The sequence below is a fragment of the Hemiscyllium ocellatum genome, chromosome 25 (genome assembly GCF_020745735.1).
Source record: "Hemiscyllium ocellatum isolate sHemOce1 chromosome 25, sHemOce1.pat.X.cur, whole genome shotgun sequence".
Taxonomy (NCBI): Eukaryota; Metazoa; Chordata; class Chondrichthyes; order Orectolobiformes; family Hemiscylliidae; genus Hemiscyllium; species Hemiscyllium ocellatum.
Window position 1 is genome coordinate 809,514 of NC_083425.1, and position 15,736 is coordinate 825,249.

The 15,736-nt window shown below is 53.3% G+C and overlaps 1 protein-coding gene across 1 annotated transcript in view; it reads right to left on the minus strand.

Annotated features, from left to right (window-relative positions):
* Positions 1-2,871: 2,871 nt before the first annotated feature.
* LOC132827933 (rab11 family-interacting protein 4B-like) overlaps positions 2,872-15,736 on the minus strand; it is a 174,373-nt gene continuing 161,508 nt past the window's right edge. Inside the window, exons 13-15 of the mRNA XM_060844778.1 lie at positions 6,471-6,629; positions 4,019-4,162; positions 2,872-3,246 (exon numbers count right to left, since the gene is read on the minus strand). Coding sequence (XP_060700761.1) covers positions 3,130-3,246; positions 4,019-4,162; positions 6,471-6,629 — 420 coding nt within the window. The 3' untranslated portion in view covers positions 2,872-3,129. The remainder of the gene's footprint in view (positions 3,247-4,018; positions 4,163-6,470; positions 6,630-15,736) is intronic.

Sequence of the window (15,736 nt, forward strand, 5' to 3'; positions counted from 1 at the left end):
GCTTGATAGCCCTGTTACTGACCCCTTCCATCACGTTACTGTGTTTACCCCACCACAGAGTTACTGTGCTCAGTGTGCTGCAGACCTCCCTGACTCGGTGTGGTAATCAGGCAGAGTTAGTGTGTGAAGTAACACACACTGTGGATGAAAAGGGAACCAGTAAATGCAGTGTCCTTGGATTTTCCGAAAGCATTGGAGAAAACGCCATATGGAAGGTTACTGCACAAGATAAGAGAGTGAGAGAGAGAGAGAGAGATTGAGAGCAATATCCAGGGGCAGGTAGATAAAGACTAACCCTCAGAGACATTAATGACTGAGAGTGAGCCATTCAGTATCTTTAGTTTGTATGAATTTAGATCATGAAATGCTGATGTTAAAAAGATTCTCAACCTTTCTTGTATGCAGAGGTTTCACTGAGGTCAATCTCTCCCCATTTAAATAAAATGACCATAAAACCTTTCATAACTATTCAGTCATTAATTAATGAAGACTTGTTTCAGTCCTCCTTGTCTATATTTACCTTTTAAACTTATTTTTAGTATCTTTGGCCAGTTTGAAATTTGTGTTTAATCTCTTCAGTTGTGCATCTCTCATTCTCATTCCCATCGATGTGTGTTAGTTTCTACGCTGTGATGTTGCTGTGGGACAACGAGAGGAAATTGAACACACAGACAGTAACATTCGATGCTTCATTGTTTGAACATGCCAGGAGCAAAGGATTTATTTACAGATTGCTGTAATCAGAATATTGGTGTCCTCTACAGCAGTCAGGGATAGTGAATAGAGACAGCACAGGATAGACCACTATTTACAATTGGATCCTTCAGCTGTTGTAAAGGCGAGGAATCTCGCTCTTTGTAAATCCTGAACTGTGTGAAGGAAGGATCTACGTTTATTCACTGAACAGTGAGGCTGACTCACAGCAGCAGCTTGCTGAGTTGGTTCATGGTTAGGAGCTGATCACTCCACCACCACAACCACAACTGACTGGAACTCACAAAGAAAGCAGACAGACCGACAAAGGACACTCCAACTGTCACCATCGCTGCAGCTCCCGCCCAGGGGCCGGTGGGACACCAGGAAAAATCTCAAACTGTTATTTACACAATTTACACATTTGTGATCGTTTTCAGTGCTGCCTCCAGTGGCAGAGCAAGTGGAAGCATTAACAGGTGCAGGGAGCCTCTGCACACACTCACACCGGCTCACACTCACACTCACATCAGCTCACACTTACCCAGCTCACACTCACACCAGCTCACATCAGCTCACACTTACCCCAGCTCACACTTACCCCAGCTCACACTCACACCAGCTCACATCAGCTTACACTCACTCACACCAGCTCACACAGTCACACTCACACCAGCTCGCACACACTCACACCAGCTCACACTCACACTCACATCAGCTCACATTTACCCCAGCTCACACTCACACTAGCTCACATCAGCTCACACTCACACTCACATCAGCTCACACTCACACACCAGCTCACACTCACTCACACCAGCTAGCACTCACTCACACCAGCCAGCACTTACCCCAGCTTACACTCACATCAGCTTGCACCAGCTCACACTCACACCAGCTCACACAGTCACACTCACACCAGCTCACACTCACACCAGCTCACACCAGCTCATACACACTCATACCAACTCGCACACACTCACACTTACCCAAGCTCACATTCACTCACACTCACATGAACTCACACTCGTGCTAACTCATGCACATGTTAACTCTCACACTCTTGCTCACATACACCAACAGCAGATCACATGCACACCAGCTTGCACACGCACTAACTCGCACGCTTGTAACTCACACGCACACCAACTCACACACTTGCACATTCACACTAATTCAAATGTTAGCTCTCTCACACACACACTAAGAAACAGAGCTATTCACAAATAATAGTGCCACAGAGCAGCAGTGATTCACATTATTACTGATCAACTAACAGCACTTCCCCCTAATCATCTAGAGTAACATTTTATTAAAAATAAAAGTGCAACATTGCTTTACCGTGGAATATTCCAGACTGTTTCTGTTGAAGGAACGACAAAACTGAGACATTAAAACACAAAAATATCATACTGCAATATTATCCCAATCTCTCTCCTTCCAATGATTTCTCCCTCCCCCCCCTCCCTTCCCCTCTCTCTCTCTCCCCTTTTTCTCTCCCCCCTCTCTCTCCCCCTCTCTCTCTCTCCCCCCCCCCCACCCCCCCAATTTGCACATTACAGTAAAACCCTTCTATGAATTGCCTTGTGACTCTGCATGATGTAAATGAACACGACAGTGACCACCTGACAGCTGCTGAGACCACCCGGGTTAACGTGTCCTGAATGAAGCCTGTGTGTGACCTGGTGAGGTCTGTCCGGAGTTGGCACAAGTTGCTGGTATTCTCTCGCTCGAGACTGGGCTTGTTTCAGTGTCTGTCACTGTCCACAGCTCTCAGGGAGCCCATTTCCCCCCCCCACCCCAACTCTCTCTCTCTCTCTCTTGAGCAGTTGAATGTCAATCCTCTGTGGAACTAGCACTGACAGTGAGCTGGCCAGGCAGCCTTGGACCAGTTTATAGCTCAGTCTCACAACCCTGTGTTCCTCACGAACAGCTTTTCAACTGAACAGACAATAAAACAATCCTGGCCCCAGGCACCTGCCAGTTAGAAACTCCCTGTCTCCTACAGGACCAGTGAGAGGGATGTGAAATACCAGCTTCTCACACACCACACCCCAGACACACACAGGGTCAACTTGAACAACCCCAACCTACAGGAAGACAGCTTCCATCGGTAACAGTCACCCCCCCCCAGCAACCCCCCAGCAGCCCCCCCACCCCAGCTCAGTGATCAGCTCCTGCTCCCACACTGTCACTGAACAAAGTCACCTCCTGAGGGTGGCCATGCGTGAAACATGTCAACGTCCTCCCAAACAAACTCATTACTTTCACAGAATCAAAAAGTGCAGAAGTAAACCTCAAATTCCAGCAGATATTACTTTAAATTCACATGTAACCAGTAAATAAACAGAATGGCAAGATATCAGGCCTCCATCCCTCAGTAAGGAGCCGAGCTGGGCCTAGAACCCACGTCCCAGGCGCTGGGTCCCACTGTCTTTATTTCTTAATTTCCAGGATGGAGGGATTGTGATCTAAAATGGCCAGGATGATCTTGTCCATGTACTGTCTCAATCGCAGATTAATCTCCTCCTGCTCCTGAAAAGCTTCCATTAGCTACAAGGTGAACAATATGGAGTTAGACACAGAGTAAAGCTTCCTCTACACTGTTCCCCCATCAAAAACTCCCAGGACAGGGACAGTACAGGGTTAGATACAGAGTAAAGCTCCCTCTACACTGTCCCCCATCAAACACTCCCCAGAACAGGGACAGCACGGAGGGGGTAGATACAGAGTAAATCTCCCTCTACATTGTCCCCCCCATCAAACACTCCCAGGACAGGGACAGCCTACGGTTAGATACAGAGTAAAGCTCCCTCTACATGTTCCCCCATCAAACATTCCCAGGACAGGGACAGGCTGGAGTTAGATACAGAGTAAAACTCCCTCTACACTGTCCCCCATCAAACACTCCCAGGGACAGGGACAGCACGGGGTTAGATACAGAGTAAAGCTCCCTCTACACTGTCCTTCATCAAACACTCCCAGGACAGGGACAGCACGGGGTTGGATACAGAGTAAAGCTCTCTCTACATTGTCCCCCATCATATACTCCCAGGACAGAGACAGCCCGGGGTTAGATACAGAGTAAAGCTCCCTCTACACTGTCCCCCATCAAACACTCCCCAGGACGGGGACAGCACGGGGTTAGATACAGAGTAAAGCTCCCTCTACACTGTCCCCCATCATATACTCCCAGGACAGAGACAGCCCGGGGTTAGATACAGAGTAAAGCTCCCTCTACACACTCTCCATGGTCCCTGGGGCTGTACCCTATAGTTTCATTCATTAGGGTATCTGCCGGGTGAGCTGTGATTGGCTCGTTTACCTGGTCTCGGGTGGCAGTGTCAATTTCCGCAGCCAATGACTGGGCCTTGGTTTGAGTTGCAAACAGATTCTTTGCTTCATACAAACTCAGGCTGAGGATCTGTCCGTTTAGATCATCGTTCTGCTCTCGTAGTCTCAGGTTCTCCTGGGAAAGAGGTGACAGTGTGGTAATGCCACATCACTGCACAGAGAGTCCAGCAATCACCGGGTCTCTGCAATAAACCTGGCTGCAAGGGCAGCTCAGAGAACACAGACAGACAGCAACACCCTCTGCAAAATGCTGCCCCCCCCCCCCCCCCCCCCCCACTCCCCCTCCCACTCTCTGTCACAAACCTACTCCCCGGGGTACTACCCCCCCGAGACTGGAGCTCCCCCGTCAGACGTCAGGACATTGGCTGTGGATTGGGTGGAGTTGGATTGGATGGGGGCGGATATCATTGAAATGTACAGAATATTGAAGGGCTTGGAGAGAGTGAACATGGAGGAGGAGTAGGAGAGACTGGGACCCGAGGGCACAGCGTCAGAGCGAAGGGATGACCCTTTAGAGCTGAGAACAAAGAGGAATTTCTTCAGCCAAAGGGAGGGGAATCTCTGGGATTCATTCCCACAGGGGACTGGGGAGAGCAAGCCATTGAGTGTCTTTACAATGGGAGAAGGCAGGAGCAGGGGCTGAGAAACCAATCAGCCATCATTGAAAGGCAGAACATACTCAATGGGCCGAGAGTGTGGTGCTGGAAAAACACAACAGGTCAGGCAGCGTCCAAGGAGCAGGAAGCTTGACACTTCCTGATGAAGGGCTCTGGCCCGAAGCGTCGAATTTCCTGTTCCTTGGATGCTGCCTAACCTGCTGTGCTTTAACCAGCAACACATTTTCAGCATAGGCTCTTCAGTCAGGCGTTCGACAAGGTTCCCCATGGGAGACTGGTTAGCAAGGTTAGATCTCATGGAATACAGGGAGAACTAGCCATTTGGATACAGAACTGGCTGAAAGGTAGAAGACAGAGGGTGGTGGCAGAGGGTAGTTTTCAGACTGGAGGCCTGTGACCAGTGGAGTGCCACAAGGATCGGTGCTGGGTCCTCTACTTTTTGTCATTTACATAAATGATTTGGATGCGAGCATAAGAGGTACAGTTAGTAAGTTTGCAGATGACACCAATATTGGAGGTGTAGTGGACAGCGAAGAGGGTTACCTCAGATTACAACAGGATCTGGACCAGATGGGCCAATGGGCTGAGAAGTGGCAGATGGAGTTTAATTCAGATAAATGTGAGGTGCTGCATTTTGGGAAAGCAAATCTTAGCAGGACTTATACACTTAATGGTAAGGTCCTAGGGAGTGTTGCTGAACAAAGAGACCTTGGAGTGCAGGTTCATAGCTCCTTGAAAGTGGAGTCACAGGAAGATAGGATACTGTTTAGTATGCTTTCCTTTATTGGTCAGAGTATTGAGTGCAGGAGTTGGGAGGTCATGTTGCAGCTGTACAGGACATTGGTTAGGCCACTGTTGGAATATTGTGTGCAATTCTAGTCTCCTTCCTATCGGAAAGATGTTGTGAAACTTGGAAGGGTTCAGAAAAGATTTACAAGGATGTTGCCAGGGTTGGAGGGTTTGAGCTACAGGGAGAGGCTGAACAGGCTGGGGCTGTTTTCCCTGGAGTGTCAGATGCTGAGGGGTGACCTTATAGAGGTTTATAAAATTATGAGGGGCATGGATAGGGTAAATAGACAAAGTCTTTTCTCTGGGGTCAGGGAGTCCAGAACTAGAGGGCACAGGTTCAGGGTGAGAGGGGAAAGATATGAGAGACCTAAGGGGCAATGTTTTCACTTAGAGGGTGGTACGTGTATGGAATGAGCTGCCAGAGGAAGTGGTGGAGGCTGGTACAATTACAACATTTAAGAGGCATTTGGATGGGTATGTGAATAGGAAGGGTTTGGAGGGATATGGGCCGGGTGCTGGTGGGTGGGACTAGATTGGGTAGGGATATCTGGTCGGCATGGACGGGTTGAACTGGATGGGACTCTATCCTATCCTCAAAACTACAGCTCTCCTGTTCGGATGCTGCCTGACCAGCTGTTCTTTTCCAGCATCACACTCTCAACTCTGACCTCCAGCATCTGTGGGACTCACTGTCTCCATACTCAATGGGCCGAATGGCCTGATTCCGTCCCTCTATGATGGTCTTAGGACAGGAAGCAGAGACAAGTGACCTTCTGAGATTTCTCATTTCAGTTCAAAAAGGGGGAAGTGGACAGAGATCTGCAGGTGAGCTCCAACAGGTAAAGTTGGCGATGACCTCCCTGGATATCCAACTGTGGAGGCATCACAGGCAAATTCAACCTCAATCCATCTCACAGTCAACACCTACATTCCTGAACAGGAATCCCTCAAACAACCGCAGGGAATGCTGTGGGATCGGTCTGTTACAGGGGCAGGTGGAGCCAGTCCAGGGGTTACCTGTTTCAGGTGTTTGGCCTCATACTCGAGCTCCAACTCCTTATTCCGGAAGGTCAGCTCAATCGTGGGGCAGGACGGAGCCCGGCTCCAACCAGGCCGCTCCACTTCCAGCTTATACAAGTGCAAATATTCCAGCTCCTTCTGCAAATCCTCAATCAGCTGCAGCACCGACAGGGAGAGGGACACGGAGAGGGACAGGGAGAGGGAGAGGGAGAGGGAGAGGGAGAGAGACAGGGAGAGGGACAGGGCGAGGGAGAGGGAGAGGGAGAGGGAGAGGGAGAGGGAGAGGGAGAGGGAGAGGGAGAGGGACAGGGAGAGGGACAGGGCGAGGGAGAGGGAGAGGGAGAGGGAGAGGGAGAGGGACAGGGACAGGGAGAGGGAGAGGGAGAGGGAGAGGGAGAGGGAGAGGGACAGGGAGAGGGAGAGGGAGAGAGGGACGGGGAGAGGGAGAGGGAGAGGGAGAGGGAGAGGGAGAGGGAGAGGGAGAGGGACAGGGAGAGGGAGGGACAGGGAGAGGGAGAGGGAGAGGGAGAGGGAGAGGGAGAGGGAGAGGGAGAGAGGGACGGAGAGGGAGAGGGAGAGGGAGAGGGAGAGGGAGAGGGAGAGGGAGAGGGAGAGGGACAGGGACATTAAGAAGCATGGAGATGCAGAATCAGAAACATATTTTGAGCCAACGACCTATTCTGTACAACAGACCCCAACCCTAACCCTGAGATAATGCTGAATTAATGAGCATTTTCATGAATACGGGTCATTACTGGGACATCGGCCCCTCTCTAAAACATTATCACAACTTCACACTCAGACCAATTTCCAAAATACAAATTCATTCCCAACAGACAGATCAACAGGAAAATGGATTCACCCGGGAACACTGTGTACACTTGGGAGCACCGTGTACACCCGAGAACACCGTGAACACCCGGGAGCACCGTGTACATCCGGAAGCACCGTGTGCACCTGGGAGCACTGTGTACGCTCTGGAGCACTGTGTACATCCGCGAGCTCTGTGTACACCCGGGAGCTCTGTGTACACCTGGGAGCACTGTGTACACCTGGGAGCACTGTCTACACACGGGAGCACTGTCTACACACGGGAACACTGTGTACACCCGGGAGCACCGTGTACACCTGGGAGCACTGTATACACCAGGGAGCATTGTGTACACCCGGGAGCTCCATGTACACCTGGGAGCACTGTGAACATCCAGGAGCACCGTGTACACCCGTGAGCTCTGTGTACACCCAGGAGCACCGTGTACACCCGGGAACACTGTGTACACCCGGGAGCACTGTGTACACCCGGGAGCACCGTGTGCACCCGGGAGCACTGTGTACGCTCTGGAGCACTGTGTACATCCGCGAGCTCTGTGTACACCTGGGAGCACTGTCTACACACGGGAGCACTGTCTACACACGGGAGCACTGTCTACACACAGGAACACTGTGTACACCTGAGAACACTGTGTACACTCGGGAACACTGTGTACACTCGGGAACACTGTGTACACTCGGGAACACTGTGTACACCTGGGAACACTGTGTACACCTGAGAACACTGTGTACACCTGAGAACACTGTGTACACTCGGGAACACTGTGTACACCTGGGAACACTGTGTACACCTGAGAACACTGTGTACACTCGGGAACACTGTGTACACCCGGGAACACTGTGTACACCTGGGAGCACTGTGTATGCCCTGGAGCACTGTGTACATCCGCGAGCTCTGTGTACACCCGGGTGCTCTGTGAACACACGGGAGCACTGTCTACACACAGGAGCTCTGTGTACACCAGGGAGCACCATGTACACCCGGGACTGTCTGTACACCCAGGAGCACCGGGTACATCCGCAAGCTCTGTGTACATTCGGGAGCACTGTGTACACCCGGGAGCACTGTCTACACGCGGGAGCACTGCCTACACACGGGGGCACTGTGTACACCCGGGAGCACTGTGTACACCTTGGAACACTGTGTACACCTGGGAGCACCGTGTACACCCGGGAGCTCTGTGTACACCAGGGAGCACCGTATACATCCGGGAGCACCATGTACTTCCGGGAACACTGTGTACATCTGGGAGCTCTGTGTAAGCCAGGGAGCACCTGTACACCCTGGACTCTGTGTACACCAGGGAGCACCGTGTACATCCGGGAACACTGTGTACATTCGGGAGCACTGTATACACCAGGGAGCACTGTGTACACCCGGGAGCTCTGTGTGCACCACGGAGCACCGTGTACACCAGGGAGCCCTGTGTACATCCAGGAGCACCGTGTACTTCCGGGAAAACTGTGTACATTCGGGAGCACCGTGTACACCCGGGAGCACCGTGTACACCTGGAAACACTGTGTACATCCGGGACCTCTGTGTACACCCAGGAGAACTGTGTACATCTGAAATCTCTGTGTACACCTGGGAGCTCCGTGTACACCTGGGAGCCCCGTGTACACTTGGGAGCACTGTGTACACCCGGGAGCACTGTGTACACACGAGAGCACTGTGTACACCCGGGAGCTCCGTGTACACCCGGGAGCACTGTGTATATCCGGGAGCTCTGTGTACACCAGGGAGCACTGTGTACATCCGGGAGCTCTGTGTACACCCGGGAGCACTGTGTATATCCGGGAGCTCTGTGTACACCCGGGAGCACTGTGTATATCCGGGAGCTCTGTGTACACCCGGGAGCACTGTATACACTCGGGAGCACCGTGTACACCCGGGAGCACCGTGTTCATCCGGGAGCACCGTGTACATTCGGGAGCACTGTATACACCAGGGAGCACTGTATCCACCCGGGAACACTGCGTACACCCGGGAGCACCGTGTACACTCGGGAGTACTGTGTACACCAGGAAGCATCGTGTACACCCGGGAGCACCGTGTACACCCGGGAGCACCGTGTACACCCGGGAACACTGCGTACACTCGGGAGTACTGTGTACACCAGGAAGCACCGTGTACATCCGGGAGCACCATGTACATCCGGGAGCACCGTGTACTTCCGGGAACACTGTGTACATTCGGGAGCACTGTATACACCAGGGAGCACTGTGTACACCCGGGAGTTCTGTGTACACCAGGGAGCACCGTGTACACCCGGGAGCACCGTGTACACCCGGGAGCACTGAGTACATCTGGGAGCTCTGTGTATACCAGGGAGCACCTGTACACCCGGGAGCACCGTGTACACCCGAGAACACTGAGTACATCTGGGAGCTCTGTGTACACCAGGGAGCACCGTGTACACCCGGGACTTTGTGTACACCAGGGAGCACCGAGAATACCAGGGAGCACCGTGTATATCCGGGAGCACCGTGTACATCCGGGAGCACCGTGTACTTCCGGGAACACTGTGTACATTCGGGAGCACTGTATACACCAGGGAGCACTGTATACACCCGGGAGCTCCGTGTATACCTGGGAGCACTGTGAACATCCCGGTGCACCATGAACACCTGGGAGCTCTGTGTACACCAGGGAGCACCGTGTACACCCGGGAGCTCTGTGTACACCAGGGAGCACCGTGTACATCTGGGAGCACCATGTACTTCCGGGAACACTGTGTACATTCGGGAGCTCTGTGTATGCCAGGGAGCACCTGTACACCCGGGAGCACCGTGTACATCCGGGAGCACCGTGTACTTCCGGGAACACTGTGTACATTCGGGAGCACCGAATACACCCGGGAGCACCGTGTACACCTGGAAACACTGTGTACATCCGGGAGCTCTGTGTACACCCGGGAGAACTGTGTACATCTGAAATCTCTGTGTACACCTGGGAGCTCCGTGTACACCTGGGAGCTCCGTGTACACCTGGGAGCACTGTGTACACCCGGGAGCACTGTGTACACCCGAGAGCACTGTGTACACCCGGAGCTCCGTGTACACCCGGGAGCACTGTGTATATCCGGGAGCTCTGTGTACACTCGGGAGCTCCGTGTACACCTGGGAGCTCCGTGTACACCTGGGAGCACTGTGTACACCCGAGAGCACTATGTACACCCGGAGCTCCGTGTACACCCGGGAGCACTGTGTACATCCGGGAGCTCTGTGTACACCTGGGAGCACTGTGTACACCCGGGAGCTCTGTGTACACTCGGGAGCTCTGTGTACACTCGGGAGCTCTGTGTACACCCGGGAGCACCGTGTACACCCGGGAGCACCGTGTACACCCGGGAGCACTGTATACACCCGGGAGCACCGTGTACACCCGGGAGCACCGTGTTCATCCGGGAGCACCGTGTACATTCGGGAGCACTGTATACACCAGGGAGCACTGTGTACACCCGGGAACACTGTGTACATCCGGGAGCACCGTGTACACCCGGGAACACTGCGTACACCCGGGAGCACCGTGTACACCCGGGAACACTGTGTACACCCGGGAGCACCGTGTACACCCGGGAGCACCGTGTACACCCGGGAACACTGCGTACACCCGGGAGCACTGTGTACACCAGGAAGCACCGTGTACATCCGGGAGCACCATGTACATCTGGGAGCACCGTGTACTTCCGGGAACACTGTGTACATTCGGGAGCACTGTATACACCAGGGAGCACTGTGTACACCCGGGAGTTCTGTGTACACCCGGGAGCACCGTGTACAACCGGGAACACTGAGTACATCTGGGAGCTCTGTGTACACCAGGGAGCACCGTGTATACCAGGGAGCACCGTGTACACCAGGGACTTTGTGTACACCAGGGAGCACCGTGTATACCAGGGAGCACCGTGTACATCCAGGAGCACCGTGTACTTCCGGGAACACTGTGTACATTCGGGAGCACTGTATACACCAGGGAGCACTGTATACACCCGGGAGCTCCGTGTACACCTGGGAGCACTGTGAACATCCGGGAGCACCATGAACACCTGGGAGCTCTGTACACCAGGGAGCACCGTGTACACCCGGGAGCTCTGTGTACACCAGGGAGCACCGTGTACATCTGGGAGCACCATGTACTTCCGGGAACACTGTGTACATTCGGGAGCTCTGTGTATGCCAGGGAGCACCTGTACACCCGGGAGCACCGTGTACATCCGGGAGCACCGTGTACTTCCGGGAACACTGTGTACCATCGGGAGCACTGTATACACCAGGGAGCACCGTGTACACCTGGAAACACTGTGTACATCCGGGAGCTCTGTGTACACCCGGGAGCACTGTGTACATCTGAAATCACTGTGTACACCTGGGAGCTCCGTGTACACCTGGGAGCTCCGTGTACACCCAGGAGCACTGTGTACACCCGGGAGCACTGTGTACATCCGGGAGCACCGTGTACACCTGGGAGCACCATGTACACCCGGGAGCACTGTGTACACCCAGGAGCACCGTGTACACCCGGGAGCACCGTGTACACCCGGGAGCATCGTGCACATCCATGAGCACCATGTACATTCGGGAGCACTGTATACACCAGGGAGCACTGTGTACACCCGGGAGCTCTGTGTACACCAGGGAGCACCGTGTACATCTGGGAGCACCATGTACTTCCGGGAACACTGTGTACATTCGGGAGCTCTGTGTATGCCAGGGAGCACCTGTACACCCGGGAGCACCGTGTACATCCGGGAGCACCGTGTACTTCCGGGAACACTGTGTACCTTCGGGAGCACTGTATACACCAGGGAGCACCGTGTACACCTGGAAACACTGTGTACATCCGGGAGCTCTGTGTACACCCGGGAGCACTGTGTACATCTGAAATCACTGTGTACACCTGGGAGCTCCGTGTACACCTGGGAGCTCCGTGTACACCCGGGAGCACTGTGTACACCCGGGAGCACTGTGTACATCCGGGAGCACCATGTACACCTGGGAGCACCGTGTACACCCGGGAGCACTGTGTACACCCGGGAGCACTGTGTACACCCGGGAGCTCCGTGTACACCCGGGAGCACCGTGTACACCCGGGAGCACCGTGTACACCCGGGAGCATCGTGCACATCCATGAGCACCATGTACATTCGGGAGCACTGTATACACCAGGGAGCACTGTGTACACCCGGGAGCTCTGTGTACATTCGGGAGCACTGTACACACCAGGGAGCACTGTGTACACCCGGGAGCTCCGTGTACACCTGGGAGCACTGTGTACACCCGGGAGCACCGTGTACACCCGGGAGCTCTGTGTACACCAGGGAGCACCGTGTACCCCAGGGAGCACCGTGTACTTCCAGGAACACTGTGTACATCCGGGAGCTCCGTGTACACCTGGGAGCACCGTGTACACCTGGGAGCATCGTGTACATCCGGGAGCACCGTGTACATCCGGGAACACCGTGTTCATTCGGGAGCACTGTATACACCAGGGAGCACCGTGTACACCAGGGAGCACCGTGTACATCCGGGAACACTGTGTACATCTGGGAGCACCGTGTACACCTGGGAGCACCGTGTACATCCAGGAGCACTGTGTACACCTGGGAGCACCGTGTACACCCGGAAACACTGTGTACATCCGGGAGCACTGTGTACACCCGGGAACACTGTGTACACCCAGGTGCACTGTGTACACCCGGGAGCTCTGTGTACATCCGGGAGCTCTGTGTACACCCGGGAGCTCTGTGTACACCCGGGAGCACCGTGTACACCCGGGAACACTGTGTACATCCGGGAGCTCTGTGTACACCCGGGAGCACCGTGTACACTCGGGAACACTGTGTACATCTGGGAGCTCTGTGTACACCCGGGAACATTGTGCATTAGGATTATCCTGAGGCGAAAGCCATCAAGGCAGAGACACCCTTTCCAAATGCTGCATGGTGACCCGGATGGGAATTGAGTGCAGTTTAGTGCAGGATAGCATCGGAAACACGGTGATCCAGGGGGTGGGGATCACAGAGCTGCCCTGTGCCCACATACTGAGTGAACTGGGATTGTCCCCTCCGGAGTACAGCGGGATGATGCAGACACACGTGGAGCTGCGGGATGGGGATGGGAAAGGGGCTGATCGTACTGGACAGAGACAGAGAAATATCTTCTCTCAGACTGGTGTGAATTTTGGGAATTCTCTCCCACGTGAGCTGTTGATGCTCCATTGGTGAATGGAGTTAAATCTGGGATCGACTGGGATTGGCTGTTGGGGCTAGGGGAGTTGTGGGGTCTGGGTGGGGCAGGGATGCCAGTGGATGGGCCAAATGGTCTAACCCTACTCTGATTCATCCTGTCACTGAGATGGACCAGGTCCACACAGGCAGCTCACTCCGACCCCACCCCAAACAACCCCCATCACATCCCACCCTAATCAAACCCCCAAGACCCCCCACCCCAATCACATATCCCTCACATATCACATAACAAACATATCCCTCACCTGAATCAAACAGCCGACACACACCCCCATCCCAATCAAACACCCAACACACTCCCCACCCCCAAACCCCCAACACCTCCCCACTCTAAGCAAACCCCCAACACTCCCCCACCCCATTCAAACCCCGAACACCCCACACCCCAATCAAACCCCCAACACACTAGTAACCCCAATCATATTGCAGCACTGATGAAAGAACTCAAGGACCTTAGGCTCATCCGAGAGAATGAGATCTTTCTGGACAAGACCTTCAGCGAGGTGATTACACCGACCATACCAGAAGAGAGCAGACGATGAGGAAGGCAGAGAGGAGACAGGTGCAAGAGACCCTGGGGGAAGTACCTGTCAGGAACAAGTTGAATCTTTTGGAAACAGTAGAGACAGATGACACTGCCAGTCCGCGAGGCGGCCAGGTCTGTCAATCAAAAGTTGGCGTGGAGGCAGAGCGGAAGAGTCGGACATCGCACAGAGCCGTGGGAATAGGGGACTCCATCGTGAGAGGAACTGACCGGGGTTTTTGTGGCAGCAGGCGGGACTTAAGGATGGTGTGTTGCCTTCCTGGTGCCAGGGTTAAAGACATCACAGACAGAGTGCGGGAAATCCTCAAGGACGAAGGTGAAGAGCCAGAGGTGGGGGTACATGTCGGCACAAATGATGTCGGGAAGAAGAGGAAGAACAAACTACAATGGGACTTCGGAGAACTAGGAAGAAGGCTGAAAAGCAGGACGTCCAGGGTGGTTATCTCCGGTTTGCTTCCAGTTCCTCGGGCTGGTGATGCCAGAAACAGGGAGATAATGGACTTGAACGTGTGGCTGGGGAACTGGTGCAGGAAGCAAGGATTTAAATTCTTGGATCACTGGGGTATGTTTTGTGGTAAGCATAAATTCTACAAGAGAGATGGTTTGCACCTTAATAGGTTAGGGACCAGCATTCTGGCAGGCAGGTTTGCTACTGCAACACAGCTACGTTTAAACTAAGTAGCGGGGGGAGGGGGGAGGGGACAAACTGGATGTTTAAGAAGGAAATTGAGGGGAGAGTTAGAACAAGGGAAGTCAAGAAAGACAACTGTATCAATGAGGCAGAAAACTCAGAAAGGGATCATGCTGTAAGGTTGAGTGAAATAGGAGTTGATGGGAAGGGTGAGGGCAGTAACACATTAAAAATACAATACATGAATACACGAAGCATTAGAAATAAGATGGATGAGCTTGAGGCTCTTTTGGAAATTGGCAGATACGATATTGTGGGACAACTGAGACGTGGCTTCAAGTGGATAGGGCCTGGGAAGTGAATATTCAAGGCTACACGTGCTATCATAAGGACAGACTGACGGGCAGAGGGGGTGGGGTGGCCATGTTGGTAAGGGATGATATTCAGTCCCTTGCGCGGGAGGACCTGGAGTCAGGGGATGTCGAGTCAGTGTGGATAGAGCTGAGAAATACTAAGGGTAAAAAGACCCTCTTGGGAGTTATCTATAGGCCCCCAAACAGTAGTCTGGATGTCGGATGTAAGTTGAATCAGGAGCTGAAATTGGCCTGTCGCAGAGATGTTACTACAGTTGTTATGGGGGATTTCAACATGCAGGTAGTCTGGGAGAATCAGGATGGTATTGGACCTCAAGAAAGAGACTTTGTGGAGTGCCTCCGAGATGGATTCTTAGAGCAGCTGGTGCTGGAGCCGACCAGGGAGAAGGCAATTCTGGATCTGGTATTGTGTAATGAACCAGAATTGGTCAGGGACCTCGAAGTGAAGGAGCCATTGGGAAGTAGTGACCATAATACAATAAGCTTCAATCTGCAATTTGAGAGGGAGAGGGTACAGTCGGAAGTGACAGTACTTCTGTTGGATAAAGGGAACTATGGAGCTATGAGGGAGGAGCTGGCCAAAGTTCAATGGTGCAATACCTTAGCAGGGATGACAGTGGAGGAACAATGG